Source organism: Mobula birostris, chromosome 1 (assembly GCF_030028105.1).
Source record: "Mobula birostris isolate sMobBir1 chromosome 1, sMobBir1.hap1, whole genome shotgun sequence".
Lineage (NCBI taxonomy): Eukaryota > Metazoa > Chordata > Chondrichthyes > Myliobatiformes > Myliobatidae > Mobula > Mobula birostris.
The window spans coordinates 203,147,032-203,166,463 of NC_092370.1; the positions used below are offsets into that span (position 1 = coordinate 203,147,032).

General features: G+C 38.2%; 1 protein-coding gene across 7 annotated transcripts in view; it reads left to right on the forward strand.

Moving 5' to 3' along the window:
- The window catches only part of pygl (phosphorylase, glycogen, liver), a 129,117-nt gene that overhangs the window by 79,074 nt on the left and 30,611 nt on the right, over positions 1–19,432 (forward strand). For all 7 annotated transcript variants that reach the window (XM_072269163.1, XM_072269172.1, XM_072269190.1 and 4 more), the window contains 4 exons: positions 7,720–7,834; positions 16,029–16,130; positions 16,224–16,371; positions 19,125–19,183. In XM_072269163.1, coding sequence (XP_072125264.1) covers positions 7,720–7,834; positions 16,029–16,130; positions 16,224–16,371; positions 19,125–19,183 — 424 coding nt within the window. The remainder of the gene's footprint in view (positions 1–7,719; positions 7,835–16,028; positions 16,131–16,223; positions 16,372–19,124; positions 19,184–19,432) is intronic.

Sequence of the window (19,432 nt, forward strand, 5' to 3'; positions counted from 1 at the left end):
CGCATAATAAATGAACGAACATGAATTGTCCTGGTGTCAGTCTCTGGAGTGTGTGATCCTCAAATGAAACCCTTCAGAATCCACAATTACAGAACTATAACTTTGTAATTGACACCACTATTGTTGGCAGAATCTCAGAAGGTGACTAGAGATGTACAGGAATGAGATAGATTGGCTGGTTGAGTGGTATCTCAACAACAACCTTGCACTCAAAGTCAGTAGAAACAAGGAGTTGATTGTGGAATTCAGGAAGGGGAAGTTCAGAGAACTCATCTTTCTTTCTTTTCAAATCTTTTTATTGTATATATATATATATATATATATATATATATAGGAAAATAACATGAGTATATTGAAGTAACAACACTTACAATGCCTCAAAAAAAACCCATCATCTTAAAGATTGAAAACAAAATTTTGTGATAACAAAAAAAAACCTGAGCAGAAAAGTGAGAGAAAAAAAGAGAACCCACTAGGTGTACAACCCCGGAGCCATGCGTCATACAAAAAGCTTCTAAAAATAAACATCAGCCCGCTGGCAAGAAAAGAAAATATACTAAAAGAATTTACAATTAGATCGTGGAAAAATTATATCAATTAACTCAAATGATAATAACGAGCAAATGAGCCCCATCTTTTCTCAAAATCAAGTAAAGGTTCAAAGGTTCAACTTCTAATTTTCTCCAAACTAAGACATAGCATCACTTGAGAGAACCATTGTGACAAAGTGGGAGCTGATCTATCCTTCCACTTCAACAAAATGGCCCTCCTAGCTATCAATGCAGTAACATGTTGGTCAGACACAGAAATACCATGAATATTCTGAGGAACTATTCCAAAAAGCACAGTTAATTTATTAGGTTGTAAATTAATTTTAAGTGCTTTAGAAATTGTTGAGAAAACCGACTTCCAGAACTGTTCCAATTAGAACAAGACCAAAACATATGTGTCAGTGTAGCTATCTCAGTTTTACATCTATCACAGTGACTATCAACATTAGGAAAGATTTTAGAAAGTCTCTCCTTTGTCAGATGATAATGATGTACAATTTTAAATTGAATCAATGAGTGGCTAGCACAAATTGAAGAGTTAACGAACTTCAATATCCGCATCCAATCCTCCATCATAAAAGTCAAATTAAGTTCCTTTTCCCAATCCTGTTTAATCTTAGACAAAGGACGCTTATCCCATTGTAATAATAAATTATAAATTCTTCCAATAGAATCAGAGGATTCATACTCATAATAGTATCTAACAGATCAGCCTCCAATATGTAAGGGAAATTACTTAAATATTTTTGTAAAAAAATGTCTAACTTGAAGGCATTGCAGAAAGTGTGAATATGAAAGAGAATATTTATCAGTTAATTGTTCAAAGGACATCAATCTATCTTCTTTAAATAAATCCAAAAAAGAATTAATACCTTTATTTTCCCGAAGTAGAAAAATTGGATCACTCAAAGAAGGCTTAAAAAAGTAATTTCGGTAAATTAAACTACAAAGTTTAAATTTTTTAAGATTAAAAGAATTGCGGAACTGGAGCCAAATTTGTAAAGAATACTTAACCACAGGATATAAGTTTAAATTAACAACTTTACCTAATTGCATTGGTAAAGGAGCCCCCAATAACGAAGTTAAATAAAACTGTTTTACAACTTTTAGTTCCAGATCTACCCAAATTGGCCAATCATTCTTATCAACCCAGTATAACCAAAAAGACATATATCGCAGATTAGCAGCCCAATAATACATTCTAAAATTAGGCAAAGCAAGACCTCTGTCCTTTTTCAATTTTTGTAAATGATATTTACTAATTCTTGGTCTTTTATTATTCCAAATAAAAGATAAAATAATAGAATCAATCCGATCAAAAAACTTCCTAGTCAAAAAAACAGGAATATTCTGAAATAAATATAAAAATTTCGGTAGAATCATCATTTTAACTATATGAATACGACCAACAGGTGAAAATGTAAATGGACTCCATCTACTAAATAAATACTTCATAGAGTCTACTAAGGGAACAAAATTAGCTTTATAAAGATCCTTATATTTTTTAGTAATTACAATACCTAAATATCTAAAAGAGTCTGAAACTTTAAAAGGAGTATTATCATATATAGAAACAGAATCATTTAAAGGAAATAATTCACTTTTACTAAAATTAATTTTATATCCTGAAAAACCTCTGAATTCATTAAATAATTTTAACAGGGCAGGAATGGATTCGTCAGGGTTAGATATATAAACCAATAAATCATCAGCATAAAGAGAGACCTTATGCATGGTCTCATTCACAAATATCCCATGGATATTTTTAGCCTCACGAAGAGCAATAGCAGGGGGTTCTAATATTAAATTAAACAACAAAGGACCTAATGGACAGCCTTGCCTTGTGCCCCATGAAAGCTGAAAAAAAGAAGACCTACAATTGTTAGTGACAACAGTAGCAATAGGGGCTTTATATATCATTTTAATCCAATTATTAAAATTAACACCAAAGCCAAATTTCTCTAAAACATTGAATAAATATTTCCATTCGACTTGGTCGAATGCTTTTTCAGCATCCAAAGATACAACACATTGTGGAACTTTAGAAGAGGATGAATATATAATATTAAGTAGTCTCTGAACATTTGAAAAGGAATAACGACCCTTTATAAAGCCTGTTTGATCTTTACAAATAATTTTACCCAAAATATTCTCCAACCGATTGGCCATTATCTTTGACAAAATCTTAGCATCAGCATTCAGTAATGAAACAGGTCTATATGAAGCACAGTCAATAGGATCTTTATCTTTTTTAAGAATTAAAGAAATAGAGGCCTCATAAAAAGTAGAGGGTAAGTCACCTTTCACAAAAGAATCCTTAAACATTTCCAACATATACGGAGAGAGCAACTTTCCAAATTTTTTATAAAATTCTACGGGATAGCCATCAAGTCCTGGGGACTTACCAGATTGCATTGAAAAAATAGCTTTATGAATTTCGGCTTCAGTAATTTGAGCATTGAGAATCTTTTGATCCTCAGCCGAGATTTTAGGAAAAAGAATCTTTCTTAAAAAAAGCATTCATTTTAGAGGAATCTAACGGACATTGAGATTTATATAGCTCAGCATAAAAGTCTTGAAAAATCTTAATAATTTCCTCATATTCCTGAGCTAAGGTACCATCTTTCCTACAAATTTTCTTGATTTGCCTTTTGGTTGCAGCCATTTTTAATTGAGACGCAAGCAGTTTATTATTTTTACCTCCAGACATATAAAATTGGCTCTTTAACTTAAGCAAATAAGCTTCAATGGGATGAGTTAATAATAGGTTATATTGTGATTGAAGTTCCACCCTTTGTTTAAATAAATCAATATTAGGGGAAATTACATAAATATTATCTAAATCTTTAATTTGTTTTGAAATTCTATCTAATTCTGCTTTAGTTTGTTTTTTAAGTTTAGCTGAATAAGAAATAATCTGACTGAGTAAAAATGTTTTCAATGTATCCCATATAACTAATTTAGACGTACCCCCTATAACATTAAAAAGAAAAAAATCCTTTATCTGGGTTTCAATGAAAGTGACAATGTCAGAGTTTTGCAATAATGTCTGAGACATGTGCCAAGGTGGGCGGGCAAGAGTGACATCATCAAATTCAAAGGACAAACTCAGAGGCGCATGATCAGATATAGCAATAGCGTCATATTTGCAGGTTTTAACACTAGGCAAGAAGCGGGGATCCTCAAATAATTTTTATAAACGTGTGAGAAGAAAGAATATTCTCTGTTGTCGGGATGAAGATACCTCCACAAATCAATCAACCCAAAATCAATCAAAAGGGAATTAATAAATGACGCAGAATGATTTGGAAGTCGCTGATTGGTTGAGCTCTTATCAATCATAGGATTTAAACAACAATTAAAATCCCCACCCATTATGAGCATATATTCATTTAAGTCAGGCAGTAAAGCAAATACCTTTTTAAAAAAAGAAGGATCATCTAAGTTAGGACCATACAAATTAACCAAAACAACTTTTCTATTACAGATTGTTCCTTTAACAATTAAAAATCTACCATTAGAATCTGATTCAATATCCTCTTGAATAAATATATTAGGTTTAATGAAAATAGACATGCCTTTTGTTTTACTCTGAGAAGTGGAGTGGAATTGCAAACCATTCCACCATCTAAAAAATCTATTTTGATCTCCTGCCCTGATATGTGTCTCTTGAGCAAAAATTATATCAGGTTGGAATCAGTTAATAATTTTAAAAGTCTTTAATAGGATGATTCCAACTTATTATATTAATCCGTTTGAACAGCATACTATAATTTCATTCTACTTTATACATGCACAAAGCACATACAAATGCAGTATGATCAAAGATGGCGGTGATGAAGAATACAACCAAATAAAAAACACACATGCTCCAGAACCACCCAATGGGAAAAAACTAACTCTAAACCCACCCACCCACACCCAGAAACACGAAAAAGGCAAGCAATCTACAATAGAATTCAAAGCTGCTGACTGCTCTGTCTGTGTTTTCTTTCCCTCCCCCCAGTTAGTAAAAAAGTAGAGTGACCTTGTGAGAAAGTCAATGAAGTCTCAGGAAAGGTATTTACATTCCATCAACTGATAAACAAGAAAGAACCAAAATAATATTATCTCTTAGAGAGAAAAACCAGCGCCATGTTTAAGTTTAATATTAATTCCCTAAAAAAGCTTTAAATTCAGTTATAAAATGTTATAATAGAACAGAAAAATATATAAAAAGCCCTATTAGTAGGAAAAACTACCAATTAGCTATGAAGTATTAAATTAAAGGAACAAATCGCCTTATCTTCTTTCCTCAGTCACAAAATGTCCAGAGATCATTTGAGCAGAGATACTTAAACCGTAAATCTTTCCAAAGGAAAACCAATAATATGCAGTAAAAAACAACTCACCGTGTTCTTTAATTAGTCTGTCGAGGAAATATACAAGTGACCTTCATAAATCTTCTTTCCAAAATGTGAATAATATAGAAATAGCCAAACAGCCTTTCAGATGGATCATTCAACAGCGGTGTCGGTGACAGCGGCAGGCAAAGCCTAAACAAAATCCAGTGCAGCTTTTGGATCAAAAAAAGTACAAGGAGGAGAATTAGGAGGAAAAATTTTAAGTTTTGTTGGATACCTCAGAGACGGGAAAAGATTCTTATCATATGCTTGTTCCATTACCAGGGCAAATTTTGATCTTTGTTCCATTATCTCTCTTGGATAATCTTCATAGAAGCGGAGCTCAGATTCCATAAATCTAAAAACTCTCTGTTTTCTTGCCTGTCGTATTATTTGATCTTTAATTTTAAAGTGATGAAAGCAAACCAGAACAGATCTTGGTTTACTAGAGTCCTTCGATTTCGAGATAAACGCCCTGTGTGCCCTTTCTATAGCAGGCGGCTTTGATAGAATGGTAGGAAATAAAGTGTGGAAAAGCTTACCAAAGTAAGCTGTTAGATCTGCATCTTTAGCTCCTTCCTGCAGCCCAACAATTCTTATATTCCTTCGTCGAGACCTAGTTTCCAGGTCTATAATCTTATTTTGATATCTTTCCAAACAAGTTGTAGCTTCAGACAGCTTTTGCTTAGTTATCTTAAATTCCTCTTCGTGTGAAATAACTTGAGTTTCCAGGTCTTTAAGTTTTCCCAGAAATGACTTCATTTCATTACTGTTCTTTTCCAGTTGGTCTTTAATTGATCCATTCTGATCCTTAATTGAATTCAGTGTCCGAACGATATCTTCAGCCCACGATGGCATTTCATCAGATCTTTCCTTTTGCACCTTTCCTTTCCCATTACCTTTATCACTAGGTTCAGGTAAATTCTTCCCACTTCTTATAGACATAGACATATTGATCACCCTCAAGAATCAACAAGTAAAAATTTTAAATTCATAGCTTAAACTAGGGGGAAAGAAAGAAAACTAAGAGCAGCAGAAAAATACTGCTACTCCATCAGCAGGCAGGGGCGGTCCTCCTCAGAACTTATCAATCCTCATTGAGTGATTAGCAATGGAAAGGGTGAGCAAATTCAAGTTCCTGAATGTCAGCATTTCAGAATCAGAATCAGGTTTATTATCACCGGCATGTGACATGAAATTTGTTAACTTAGCAGCAGCAGTTCAATGCAATACATAATCTAGCTGAGAGAGAAAGAAAAAAATAATAAATAAAACAAAACATAATAAATAAACAAGTAAATTAATCACATATATTGAATAGATTTATTTTTTTAAATGCGCAAAAACAGAAATACTGTACATTAAAAAAAGTGAGGTAGTGTCCAAAGCTTCAAAGTCCATTTAGGAATCAGATGGCAGAGGGGAAGAAGCTGTTCCTGAATCACTGAGTGTGTGCCTTCAAGCTTCTGTATCTCCTACCTGATGGTAACAATGAGAAAAGGGCATGCCCTGGGTGCTGGAGGTCTTTAATCATACCTTTGCTCATTGCAGCCAGAAAGTTCTATTTTAACTTCATCAGTCCACAGAACTTGTTTCCAAAATGCATCAGGCTTGTTTAGATGTTCCTTTGAACCTTTTGAATAGAACTTCTTGGCTGCAATGAGCAAAGGTATGTTTGGAGAAAAAAGGGTGCCAAATTTCATGAAAAGAACCCCTCTCCAACTGTTAAGCACGGGTTGGATCGATGATGCTTTGGGCTTGTGTTGCAGCCAGTGGCACAGGGAACACTTCACTGGTAGAGGGAAGAATGAATTCAATTAAATACCAGCACATTCTGGAAGCAAACATCACACCATCTGTAAAAAAGCTAAAGATGAAAAGAGGATGGCTACTACAACAGGATAATGAACCTAAACACACCTCAAAATCCACAATGGACTACCTCAAGAGTTGCAAACCAAAGGTTTTGCCATGGCCCTCACAGTCCCCCAACCTAAACATCATCGAGAATCTGTGGATAGACCTCAAAAGAGCAGTACATGCAAGGCGGCCCAAGAATCTCACAGAACTAGAAGCCTTTTGCAAGGAAGAATGGGCAAAAATCCCCCAAACAAGAATTGAAAGACTCTTAGCTGGCTACAAAAAGCGTTTACAAGCTGTGATACTTGCCAAAGGCGGTGTTACTTAAGTACTGCCATGCAGGGTGCCCAAACTTTTGCTTCGGGCCCTTTTCCTTTTTATCTACTTTGAAACTGTAAAAGATGGAAATAAAAAAGTTTTCTTGCTTAAAATATTAAAGAAATGTGTCATCTTTAACTTTATGCCTTTTGGAAATCAGTTCATCTTTTACCCGCTTAGCTATTCACAGTAACAGAAATTTTGACCAGGAGTGCCCAAATTTCTGCATGCCACATATACATGTACATACATACCCTTGATTTAATTTTTAATTTTAGTTTTTATGTATTTGTTGAAGAAGATACCAGATTCTCCTTTTCTCTTCCATTTGGCATTAGTTGGCGCAAAATGATAATCTCTTGTGTCAAGAACCTGCAAGTAGTAGAGTGTTCTGAAATATGCTGCATTTCAGTTTTATCTTAATATTTTTCACAGAAACACTATAGCATAGAGCCATGATTGAACCTTATCCCAGAACATTCCTTTAGTTGATTTCATCTCAATCAGCTTTTTTATTGTTCTGTAAATCTTTCTGAAATAAATTAAAATATTGAAATTTAAATATTTTCTTATTAGTGATTGTTTATTGTCCGTTTTCTATCACCTAGTTTTAAAGACTTTAGTGACATTGAACCAGAAAAATTTCAGAACAAGACAAATGGAATCACTCCAAGGAGGTGGCTTTTGCTTTGCAATCCATCGTTGGCTGCCCTTATAGCTGAGGTATGTGACATATTTTTGAGACTTAATTGGTAAGTTTCAGCAGTATAAAGATGATAACAAATTAAACTCTCTTTTAGATACCTCACACAATTATACTTTCCACTCCTGGTGATCAAAAAAATTAGCGTAAAGCCAATCCACTCCAGCGAGTTCAGTAACCTGTTAAAAACTGATTTTTGTCCTTTTATGATCTTAAAAAAAGAAGAAAAGCAAATAAGGCAGAATCAGAGTTCTCACATTGGGTCTCTGATCTGAAACATTGTGTTTCTGTTTCTACAGATGCTGCCTGATATGCTGAATATTCTTAACATTTTCAGTTTTGATTTCATATTGGAAGCATTTGTCGTTTGATTTTATTTCCCTGACAGGGAGGTTGGTTGACTGATGTAAAAATCTGTGGCTTCTATCCCACACAAATTGTGGTTGACTCTTAACTGAAGTGACCTAAACAATCTTTCAGTTGAATGAAATTGCTAGTAAAAAATTCAAGAAATTCTGTAAATACTGAGGGAGCATCGTGGTGAGAGCAACGAGTTTTCATCAGCACTGGCAAAGATAGTTCAAAGTAATTTGAAGTTGCAAAAAAGGGCAAAGAGGTGGAGATGATACAAACTGGTGCAGATGAGAAGAGACTCAATGACATAAGTGGTAGTCATGCCAGCTGTGAGGCTGGTAAAGACTCATTACTTACCTGTGTCAGGGAGTTGTCAGAAAAAAGGTGGATTAAAATAGAAGAGCGGACAGAGAAACATTTTTTTAAAACTGCTGAATTTGTGAGATTAAAAAAAGAAGAAAAGCAAAGCTCCGCAGATCTAAAATAAAATCATTACATGCCTCGATGGGCCGAATGGCCGACTTCTGCTCCTTTGTCTTATGGTCTAAATCTCAACCGAATGGGCAACATCTTGGAACAATAAACTGAATTAATGTTCATTTTGTTATAAGTGGCGAACAGGAAAAGCTATGTATCTGAAATCATTAAGAGAGGAGAGACTGCAGATGCTGAAAATCTGGAGCAACACAAAACGCTGGTGAATCAGGCAGCATCTATGGAGGTGTGGGATGAAGAGTCTTGAACTGAAATGTCAACTGTCAATTTCTCTCCATAGGTGTTGTCTGACCCACTGTTCCTCCAGCATTTTGTGTGTTGCTATCTGAAATTATTGAACTCAATGAAGTGCTCTGAGAGGTTTTCAGGTCATGAAGCATATCAATTCTTACCTGATGAGTCATCTGGATCTGCTCCAATTTGCCAACTGTCACAACAGTCAGCAGCAGATGCATTTCATTAGCTGTGGAACATCTGGATAATGAAGGCGCATACGTCATGAATGCTAATCATGGGACGTGGAATTAAAATGTGTGGCCACTGGGAGATCCACCAGAGAAAGCAGGATCTCCCAGTGGCCCCACATTTTAATTCCACATCCCATTCCCAGTCTGATATGTCTATCCATGGCCTCCTCTACTGTCAAGATGAAGCCACACTCAGATTGGAGGAACAACACCTTATATTCCGTCTGGGTAAGCCTCCAACCTGATGGCATGGACATTGACTTCTCTAACTTCCAATAATGCCCCTCCTCCCCTTCTTACCCCATCCCTTATTTATTTATTTATTATTATTTTTTCCCCCTTTTTCTCTCTCTTTTTTCTCCCTCTGTCCCTCTCACTGTAACTCCTTGCCTGCTCTCCATCTTCCTCTGGTGCTCCCCTCCCCCTTTCTTTCTCCCTAGGCCTCCCATCCCATGATCCTCTCCCTCCTCCAGCCTTGTATCCCTTTTGCCAATTAACTTTCCAGCTCTTAGCTCTATCCCTCCCCCTCCTGTCTTCTCCTATCATTTCGGATTTCCCCTCCCCCTCCTCCTCCCACTTTCAAATCTCTTACTATCTCTTCTTTCAGTTAGTCCTGACGAAGGGTCTCGGCCCGAAACGTCAACTGTCCTTCTTCCTATGGATGCTGTCTGGCCTGCTGCGTTCCAACAGCATTTTGTGTGTAACCTATTATTGACTTCAGGAGGAGGAAGCTAGAAGTCTCTGAGCCAGTCCTCATTAAGGGAACAGATGTGAAGAGGGTCACTGGCTTTAAATTTAATTTGGAGAAGTGTGCAGATGCAGTAGTTCGTCATCGCGCAAGGCCGCTGAGAAGATTTAAAAAGTGAGGAGTTTCTTTCAGCAGGAGATTCGATTGGGTGAAGTGTGCAGACACAGGAGCTCGTCATTGTGCAAGGCCACTGAGAGGATTTAAAAAGTGAGGAGTTTCTTTCAGCACGAGATTCAATTGGGAGGAGTGCACAGACGCAATTGCTCATCATCGCGCAAGGCCACTGAGAAGGTTCTGGCTAAAAGGGAGACACTGCCTAACGGAGCAGTTGTCAGAATAGTGTGAGGCAGAGTAGTAGGGCTTTGGCTCATTGGGGCTTCAGCAAGGATGGGCCTAAGTGAGGTAAGGAAGTACGTTACTTTCATATCTCTTTTTTCCTCTAACTTAAGAATAGTGGGTATGACTGCAAGGCCAGTTTTCTACTCTGGATGTTGGATGTGGGATATCTGGCTGAGTTCCAGCCTCCATGATGGCCACATCTGTGCCAGGTGCATCGAGCTGCAGCTCCTTAGAGACTGAGTTAGGGAACTGACCTTTGGCTTGTTAGGGAAAGTGAGGAGGTGATCGATAGGAGCTACAGGTAGGTAGTCACACCAGGGCCACAGGAGACAGTTAAGTGGGTGACTGTCAGGAGAGGGAAAGGAGAGTGTCACGTAGTGCAGAGCACCCCTGTGGCCATCCCGCTTAATGATAAATACTCTATTTTCTGTTGGGGGGGGAGACCTACCTGGAGGAAGCAACAGTGGCCATGCCTCTGGCCCTGTGGCTCAGAAGGGTAGGGAATGGAAGAGGATGGCAGCAGTAATAGGGAACTCTATAGTTAGGGGGACAGATAGGCGATTCTGAGGGCGCGCTAAAGAAACATGAATGGTAGTTTGCCTCCCTGGTGCCAGGGTTCATGATGTTTCTGAATGCATCCAATTTCAATATCCTGAAATGGGAGAGTGAGCAGCCAGAGGTCATGGTACATATTCGTATCAGCGACACAGATTGAAAAAGGGAGGAGGTCCTAAAAGCAGAATACAAGGAGATAGGAAGGAAGCTGAGAAGCAGGACCTCAAGGATAGTAATCACGGGATTGCTGCCTGTGCCACGTGACAATGAGCATTGGAATAGAATGAGGTGGCAGATAAATGCGTGGTGGAAGGATTGGAGCAGGGGGCAGGGATTCAGATTTCTGAATCATTGGGACCTCTTCTGAGGCAGCTGTGACCTGTACAAAAAGGTGGGTTGCCCTTGAATCCAAGGGGGACTAATATCCTGGTGGGGAGGTTTGCGAGTGCTATTGGGGAGGGTTTAAACTAGATTTCCAGCGGGATGGGAACCGAAGTGAAGAGGCAGAGGATGGGGCAATTGGTGCACAAATAGAAACAGCTTGTAGGGAGTTTGTGAGAAAGGATAGGCTGATGATAGAGCAAAGATGCACTCAGCCTGATAGTTTGAGATGTGTCTATTTTAATGAAAGGAAGATCATAAACAAGGTGGATGAAATTAGAGCATGATCAATACATGGGACTATGACGGTGTGGCCATTACAGGATCTTGGATGACTCAGGGTCAGGAATGGCTACTGAGTGTGCCAGACTTTGCATGTTTTAAAAAGGACAGGGAGGGAAGCAAAAGAGGCGGGGCTGTGGCATTGCCAATCAGGGATAGTGTCATGGCTGCAGAAAAGGAGGAAGTCATGGAGGGATTATCTACTGAGTCATTGTGGGTGGAAGTCAGAAACAGGAAGGGGGCAATAAATCTACTAGGTGTTTTTAAAAGATCCCTCCAATAGTAACAGGGACATCGAGGAGCAGATAAGGAGGCAAATTCTGGAACGGTGCAATAATAATGCGGTTATTGTGATGGAAGATTTTAACTTTTCTAATATTAACTGGCATCTCCTTAGAGCAAGCGATTTCGATGGGGTGGAGTTTGTTGGGTTTCCTGATGCAATATGTAGATAAGCCAACTAGAGGAGAGGCTGTACTTGATCTGGTATTGGGAAACGAACCTGGTCAAGTGTCAGATCTCTCAGTGAGAGAGCATTTTGGAGTTAGTGATCACAACTCTATCTCCTTTACCATAGTGCTGAAGAGGGATAGGAGCAGACAATTTGGGAAAACATTTAATTGGAGTAGGGGGAAATATGATGCTATTAGGCAGGAACTTGGGAGCAGACATTCTCAGGGAACTGCATGGCAGAAATGTGCAAATGTTTAGGGAAAATTTGCATGGCATTCTGCATAGGTATGTTCCATTAAGGTAGAGAAAGGATGGTTGGGTAAAAGAACAATGGTTACAAAGGATGTGGAAAATCTAGTTAAGAAGAAAAGAAGAGCTTACGAAAGTTTCAAGAAACTAGAAACTGATAAATTTCTAGAAAATTACAAAGTTGCCAGGAAGGAGCTCAAGAATGAAATTAGGAGAGCTAGAAGGGGCTATGAGAAGGCCTTAGCGAGCAGGATTAAGGAAATCCCCAAGGCATTCTACAAGTATGTGAAGAGCAAGGGGATGAGCCGCATGAGAGTAGGACTAATCAAGAGCGATAGTGGAAACGTATGCATGGAGTTGGAGGAGGTGGCAGAGATACTTAATGAATACTTTGCTTTGGTATTCACCAGGGAAAAGGACCTTGGCAATTGTGGGGATGACAATATAACAGACTGAAACGCCTGAGCATATTGACATTAAGAAAGAGGATGTGCTAGAGCTTCTGAAAAGCATTAAGTTAGATAAGTCACCGAGACCGGACGAGATATACCCCAGGCTACTGTGAGAAGCAAGGGAGGAGATTGCTGAGCCTTTGGCGATGATCTTTTTGCATCATCAATAGGGACGGAAGAAGTACCAGAGGATTGGAAGATTGTAAATGTTGTTCCTTTGTTCAAGAAAGGGAGTAGAGATAACCCAGGAAATTATAGACCAGTGAGCCTTACTTCAGCGGTGGGCAAGTTATTGGAGAAAATCCTGAGAGACAGGATTTATGAGCATTTGGAGAGATGTAATCTGATTAGGGATAGTCAGTATGGCTTTGTCAAGGGCAGGTTGTGCCTTACAAACCTGACCGGATTCTTTGAGTAAGTAACAAAACACATTGATGAAGGTAGAGCAGTGGATGTAGAGTATATGAATTTCAGTAAGGCATTTGATAAGGTTCCCTATTTAAAGCCCTATCAGAAAGTAAGGAGGCATGGGATCCAAGGAGACCTCACTTTATGAATTTAGAATTGGTTTGCACACAGAAGGCAAAGGGTGGTTGTAGAGGGTTCATATTCTGCATGCAAATTGGTGCCCAGCGGTGTTCCACAGGGATCTGTTCTGGGACCCCTCCTTCTCTTAGTGATATTTATATATGATCTGGATGAAGAAGTAGAAGGGTGGGTTACTAAGTTTGCTGATAACACAAAAGTTGGGGTGTTGTGGATAGTCTGGAGGGTTGACAGAGGTTACGGCAGGACATTGATAGGATGCAGAACTGGGCTGAGAAGTGGCAAATGGAGTTCAACCCAGATAGTATGAAGTGGTTCATTTTGGTAGGTCAAATTTGAAGACAGAATATAGTTTTAATGGTAAGACTCTTGGCAGTGTGGAGGATCAGAGAAATCTTAGGGTTAGTGCCAAAGCTGCTGCGCAGGTTGACAGTGTTGTTTAGAAGGCGTACGCTGTGTTGGCATTCATCAGCCATGGGATTGAGTTTAAGAGCCGTGAGGTAATGTTACAGCATATAAGATCTTGTTCAGACCCCACTTGGAGTATTGTGTTCAGTTCTGGTCTCCTTACTACAGGAAGGATGTGGAAACTATAGAAAGAGTGCAGAGGAGATTTACAAGGATGTTGCCTGGATTGAGGAGTGTGCCTTATGAGAATAGGTTGAGGAATCTGGCCTTTTCTCCTTGGAGTGATGGACGATGAGAGGTGACCTGAAAGAGGTGTATAAAATGATCAGAGGCATTGATTGTGTGGATAGCCAGAAGCTTTTCCCCAGGGCTGAAATGGTTAACAAGAGGGGGCATATTTTAGGGTACTTAGAAGTAGGTACAGTGGGGATGTCAGGGGTAAGTTTTTCACACAGAGCGTGGTGGGTATGTGGAATGCACTGCCAGTGACGGTGGTGGAGGCAGATACAATAGGGTCTTTTAAATGACTCTTAGGTAGGTGCATGGAGCTTAGAAAAATAGAGGGCTATGTGGTAGGGTAATTATAGGCAGTTTCTAGAGCTGGCACAACATTGTGGGCCGAAGGGCTTGTAATGTGCTGTGGATTTCTATGTTCTAAATTCCTTGCCTTTAACATATCAGCATCTGTCTTGGGGACCAACACTTAGGCATGATAGAGCCTGTACTTTCCTAGAAGTTTGCATAGATTTGGCATGTCACCAAAGACTTTTATAGATGCACAGTGGAGTTTTTCCCTAACTGGTTGTATTATGGCCCAGTATGGAAATACCAATACTCAGGAAAGGAAAAAGCTGCAAAAAGTGGTAGATACAGCACAGTCTGTCACAGGCAAGGTCCTCCCCACCACTGAGTATATTTTCATGGAACTCTGCCATAAGAAAGCAGCATCCATCATCGAAGAACTCTGCCATCCAGGCCATGCCCTCTTCTTGCTACTACCATCCAGGCAGGAGGTACAGAAGCCTTAGGTCCTCTACCACCAGCTTCAGGAACAGTTATTACCCTACAACCATCAAACTCCTGAACCAGTGTGGATAACTTCATTCACCACTATGAACCGATTCTACAACCTACAAACACACTTTCAAGGACTCATTACCACTTATGTTCTCAATATTATTTTTATTTGCACAGTTGTCTTCTTTTGCACATTGTTTGTCAGTCTTGTCTGTTTATGTACAGTTTTTCATAAAATTCTGTTGTATTGCTTTTTTCCTGTAAGTGCCTGCAAGAAAAAGAATATCAAGGTCGTATATGGTAACATATATGTACTTTGATAATAAATTTACTTTGTACTTTAAACATTATTATGTGCTGAGAGCTGCAGTAATGCCATGTCAGAAACTTAGATACTATTCCTCAAGTTTTCATTGAGCTTTGGAACACCATGGAAGGCCAAAGACAGATGGAGCAGAATGCCATTTACATTAAGCATGCATGAGAAACTATAAGCCATAAATATATAACCCAGCACTTTCAGAATAAAACATTGTAGTTAGATTTTTAACTGATTGGGTAATAGGGCATAGTAATCAAGTGTGATCATTTTGGACATGGAATAAAATTGTGGGCTGAGCAAGTAGAAATTCAAAATGATGCATTTTCAACTTTTATAACAAATGTATTTGAATGTAGGTGGATTACAGCTTCTTGGATAACCTATGCATCCCCATCAAACATTGCTTGGGCATGACCAGATTTAAATAAGCCACTATTAGCAGCTGCAATCTCTTCATCCTGGATAGAGAACATTCTTTCTCTACTATATTTATTCCTTGTTCAGAAATATACAATTTCCGGTGTTTCACAAGATTCAACAAAGTATTTTGCAAAAAGATCTTCATTGTTCAAGCTACATGCAACTGCATTCGCAAGCCACAGTATTTAGCAGCTTAAGATAATATGGGAAAAATCTGTGGCTAAGCAAGTTGAAGTTCTAAATGATACATTTTCAATGATTACCCATGATCTTCTGCAACTTGAAGGTCAAATTTACTAAAACATTTAGGAATGTAGTTTTAACATTTTCTATGGGGAGTGGATAGTATAGCTCAAATAAGTGTTAATGGTGACCTTACAATGAAGACTGCAATTATTTTTTCTTTTAACAAATATAGATATTCAAAGTATTATGAATTACAGAGCTAACAAAATAATATCTATAAAATTATTAATTTATGTATTTTGATACAGCTTAGAATTAAAAGTAATAATCCTCTGATCATGCTCATACTTAAACTTCAAAAATAAGAAATGTTTGTTTTTCTTGATGTTTATTTGTAGCTTTGATATAATTTTGCATGCGTTCTACTTAAATGAAGACTTTTTAAATAACAATCTATTTTAAAGCAACAGGACATATTATAGATCTGTTATAAATATAAGAGAAGTGTAAATTTACTGTGACCCATTTAATATCTTACAGAAAATAGGACCGGGCTATATTAAAGAACTGAGCAAGCTTCAGAAATTGCATGACTTTGTGAATGATGATCAATTCATTCATGAGGTTATATCAGTGAAAAAGGTATAGAAATTTAAAATATGCAAGTTCTGCATTCTGTAAACTAGTTCTGTGTATACAGGAACAGTTCTTATTGTTCTACTCTTTTATCAATAGGCAAATAAAACAAAACTTGCTTCCATGCTAGAAAACAACTATGGGATTCAAGTCGATATATCCTCCATGTTTGATGTTCATGTGAAACGAATCCATGAGTACAAACGACAACTCATGAATTGCCTTTACGTCATTGTTATGTACAATCGTAAGTCTGAAATCACAAAACCAAGTTTATTCAATTCAAGTTTAATTCTCATTTCAACCATACATGAATACAACCAATTGAAACAGCATTACTATGGGATCAAGGTGCAAAACATATACAAAGCACACATTAAAATAGTATCACAATCACAATAATAGAGTAAAAATGCAGAGTCTAAAATAATAGAGTCTACAAGAGAACTGCGACTTGGGAGAAGATTTGTTTTCCAGCAAGACAATGACCTCAAGCCAAAGCTACACTTGAATAGCTTAAAAACTACGAAGTTAATATCCTAGAATGGCCAAGTCAGAGTCCAGACCTCAATCCAATTGAGAATTGTGGCTGGACTTAAAAAGGGCTGTTCACTCACAATCCTCATGCAATCTGATAGAGCTTGAGAAGTTCTGTAAAGAAGAATAGGGAAAAATTACAGTGTCCAATGTGCAAAGCTGATAGAGACCAATCCACACAGACCCAAGCCTGTAATTGCTACTAAAGGTGCATCTACTAAATACTGACTTGAGGGAGGGAATACATATGCAATTATTTTGTGTTTAATAATTGTGATAAATTTCAATCAATTTGAAGAAATCTGTTTTTACTTTGACATGAAAGAGTCTTTTCTGTTGATCAGTGTTACAAAACCCAAATTAAATCCTCAGTCATTCAGTGTTGTAAAACAATAAAACAAGAAAACTTCAAGGGGGTGGGGTGAATACTTTTTATAGGCATTGTAGTCCAGACCCTTAGTCCATTGAAATCTTCAGTCGACCACAAAAGAGTTTGTCTTCGGCTGAGCGAACACTGTGAGGGTAGCCCCAACTCCAGCCCCGATAGAGTGCACCAGACATCTCTCACCCAGCGACTATAAAACAGGTAAGGCACTGAGTCCTTTGAATGCTGCCAAAAATCTGCAGCTGACCACAAAAGAGCTTGTCTTCACACAAGCGCACACTGTGGGAGCAGCCCTGACTTCAGCCTGGATACTGTATCACACCGTCCCTGGTGGAGTGCCCGGCTCAGTCGCCTCTCTCCCAGTGGCTGCAAAACAGGTGACCCGCAGCTGCTTGTGGCCTAGTCTTTGCCATGACTGAGTCCACGCAGCTCCTCCACCATCCAGCCCTGCTCTTAGCCAATAAGTGAGCAAATCAAACTTGCAGCATACCAGCTTAGCAATGTCCAAAAGGGTCATGCAGTCAAAAGAAAAAAGACCATGACGGCCTCTCACTATTTGACTGTAAGCCTCCATTCAGGCAGCAGCAAATTGCACAGCTCCTTCATTTTTTCCACCAGCAAGCAACTCACTGATGGTGTAGACCTACAGTACTTTAAGTTCTTAATGTATATGTAAAATAATGAATTATATTGTGACAGTGTGGAAACCATACTTAGATTACATTATTTCCATGTAGGGACTATATCTATAAAATGCTTGAAAGTATCCTGTTCTTAAGCTGTACATGAATTAAAATATTCTCCTTAAAGTTTTTTCCTACACTCTAGTTGGTTGGTTCTGTTAAAAGCATGGGGGCAAAGTTCATTTTCAATTTCCCATTTTTAGGCATAGAACGAATTGAAGAGATCTAAATTTCTGTCATAGATTGTAAAAAGCAAAAGTCACTGGAACTAAATTGTTTACACATTTTTTTGTATTCAAGAATGTTGTAATAATATTTTAGTGTGCAATTTTTATATAAAAATTAGTACAGTGTGTGGGTTTTGAATAGAAATATAAATAATGTTAGAACTTTATTGTCATTGTTCAGGACAACTTGGTGGCTGTGGGGGTGAATGCAACTAGTCTGTAGTCGTTGAGGCACGTTGCCACTGACTGCTTTAGGACTAGTATGATGGTTGATGTTTTGAAGCATGCAGGGGCCACAGAGAGAGGTTATAGATTTCAGTAAAAACCTCTGCCAGTGGTCAGTGCAGTCACTGAGGACCCTCCCGGGTTTGCTATCTGATCCTGCTGTTCTGCGTGTGTTGATACAGCAGAGGTTACTTCTTAACTTGTGCACTCAGTGTCCGTGCTGTGTCCTCTTCAGGTGTCAAGGCCTTCATCACTGGGTCACTGTTGTCCCTGTCAAACTGAGCAAAGAAGTTATTTAGCTCCTCAGCTAATGAGGTGTCACTGTTTGCAGGCCAGAAGATCTTTCCTTTATAGTCAGTGACAGATCTGATGCCTTCCCACAAGCATCAGGGGTTGATGGTGTTTTATTGAAGTATGTCTCTATCTGTTGTTTGTATCTTTACTTAGCAGTTTTTAATGCCTCTTTGAAGGTTCGACCTGGCTTCGCTTATGCTGCAGCATCACTGAATCCTGAGTCCTGAGCAGGTTCTGGACTTCATTGTTCATCCATGGCTTCTGATTCAGGAATACACAGATGTTTTTATTGCGGGTAAAATGGTCTACACAGTATTTGATATAGTGCATGACCACGATGGTGTATTCCTAAGTCAATTCCAGAATCATGTGTTACTTGGCATGCACAGGTTCCAGTCAAAGCAGTCCTGAAGCAGTGATACAGCTCCCTCAGGCCATACTGTCACTGACTTCGTTATTGGTTTTGTATTCCTTATTGCTGGTCTGTAGGCTGGGGTTAGAAGTAAAGACAGGAGGTCAGACAGCCCCATTGTTTTCCTTTTATGGCATTTTATACTAATAATAACTGCTAAATGCATGTACAGTTCTTAAGCCTAACAGAGACAATATTTATGTTTACATTTCATATTGGTTTATATCTTGTATAAAGGAATTAGGAAGGACCCAAACAAGGCATTTGTTCCAAGAACTGTTATGATAGGGGGCAAGGTAAGGTTTATTTCTTTATTTATTTTTCTGCTACAACTATCACAGCACTTTTCCCCAATTCCAACAAGTGCTTACTTAGATTGTTCGTGGTTCTTTGTGATATTCCATGCTAATCTCAAACTGTAATTTGTACCAGAGGAAGAGATGTAGTGTGAATATGTTATTTAACTTAATTGGCCAAATATTATTCCTATACCAACTAAATTATTTAACTTAAATGCACAGAGAACCTTGCACCTTCAGGAGATC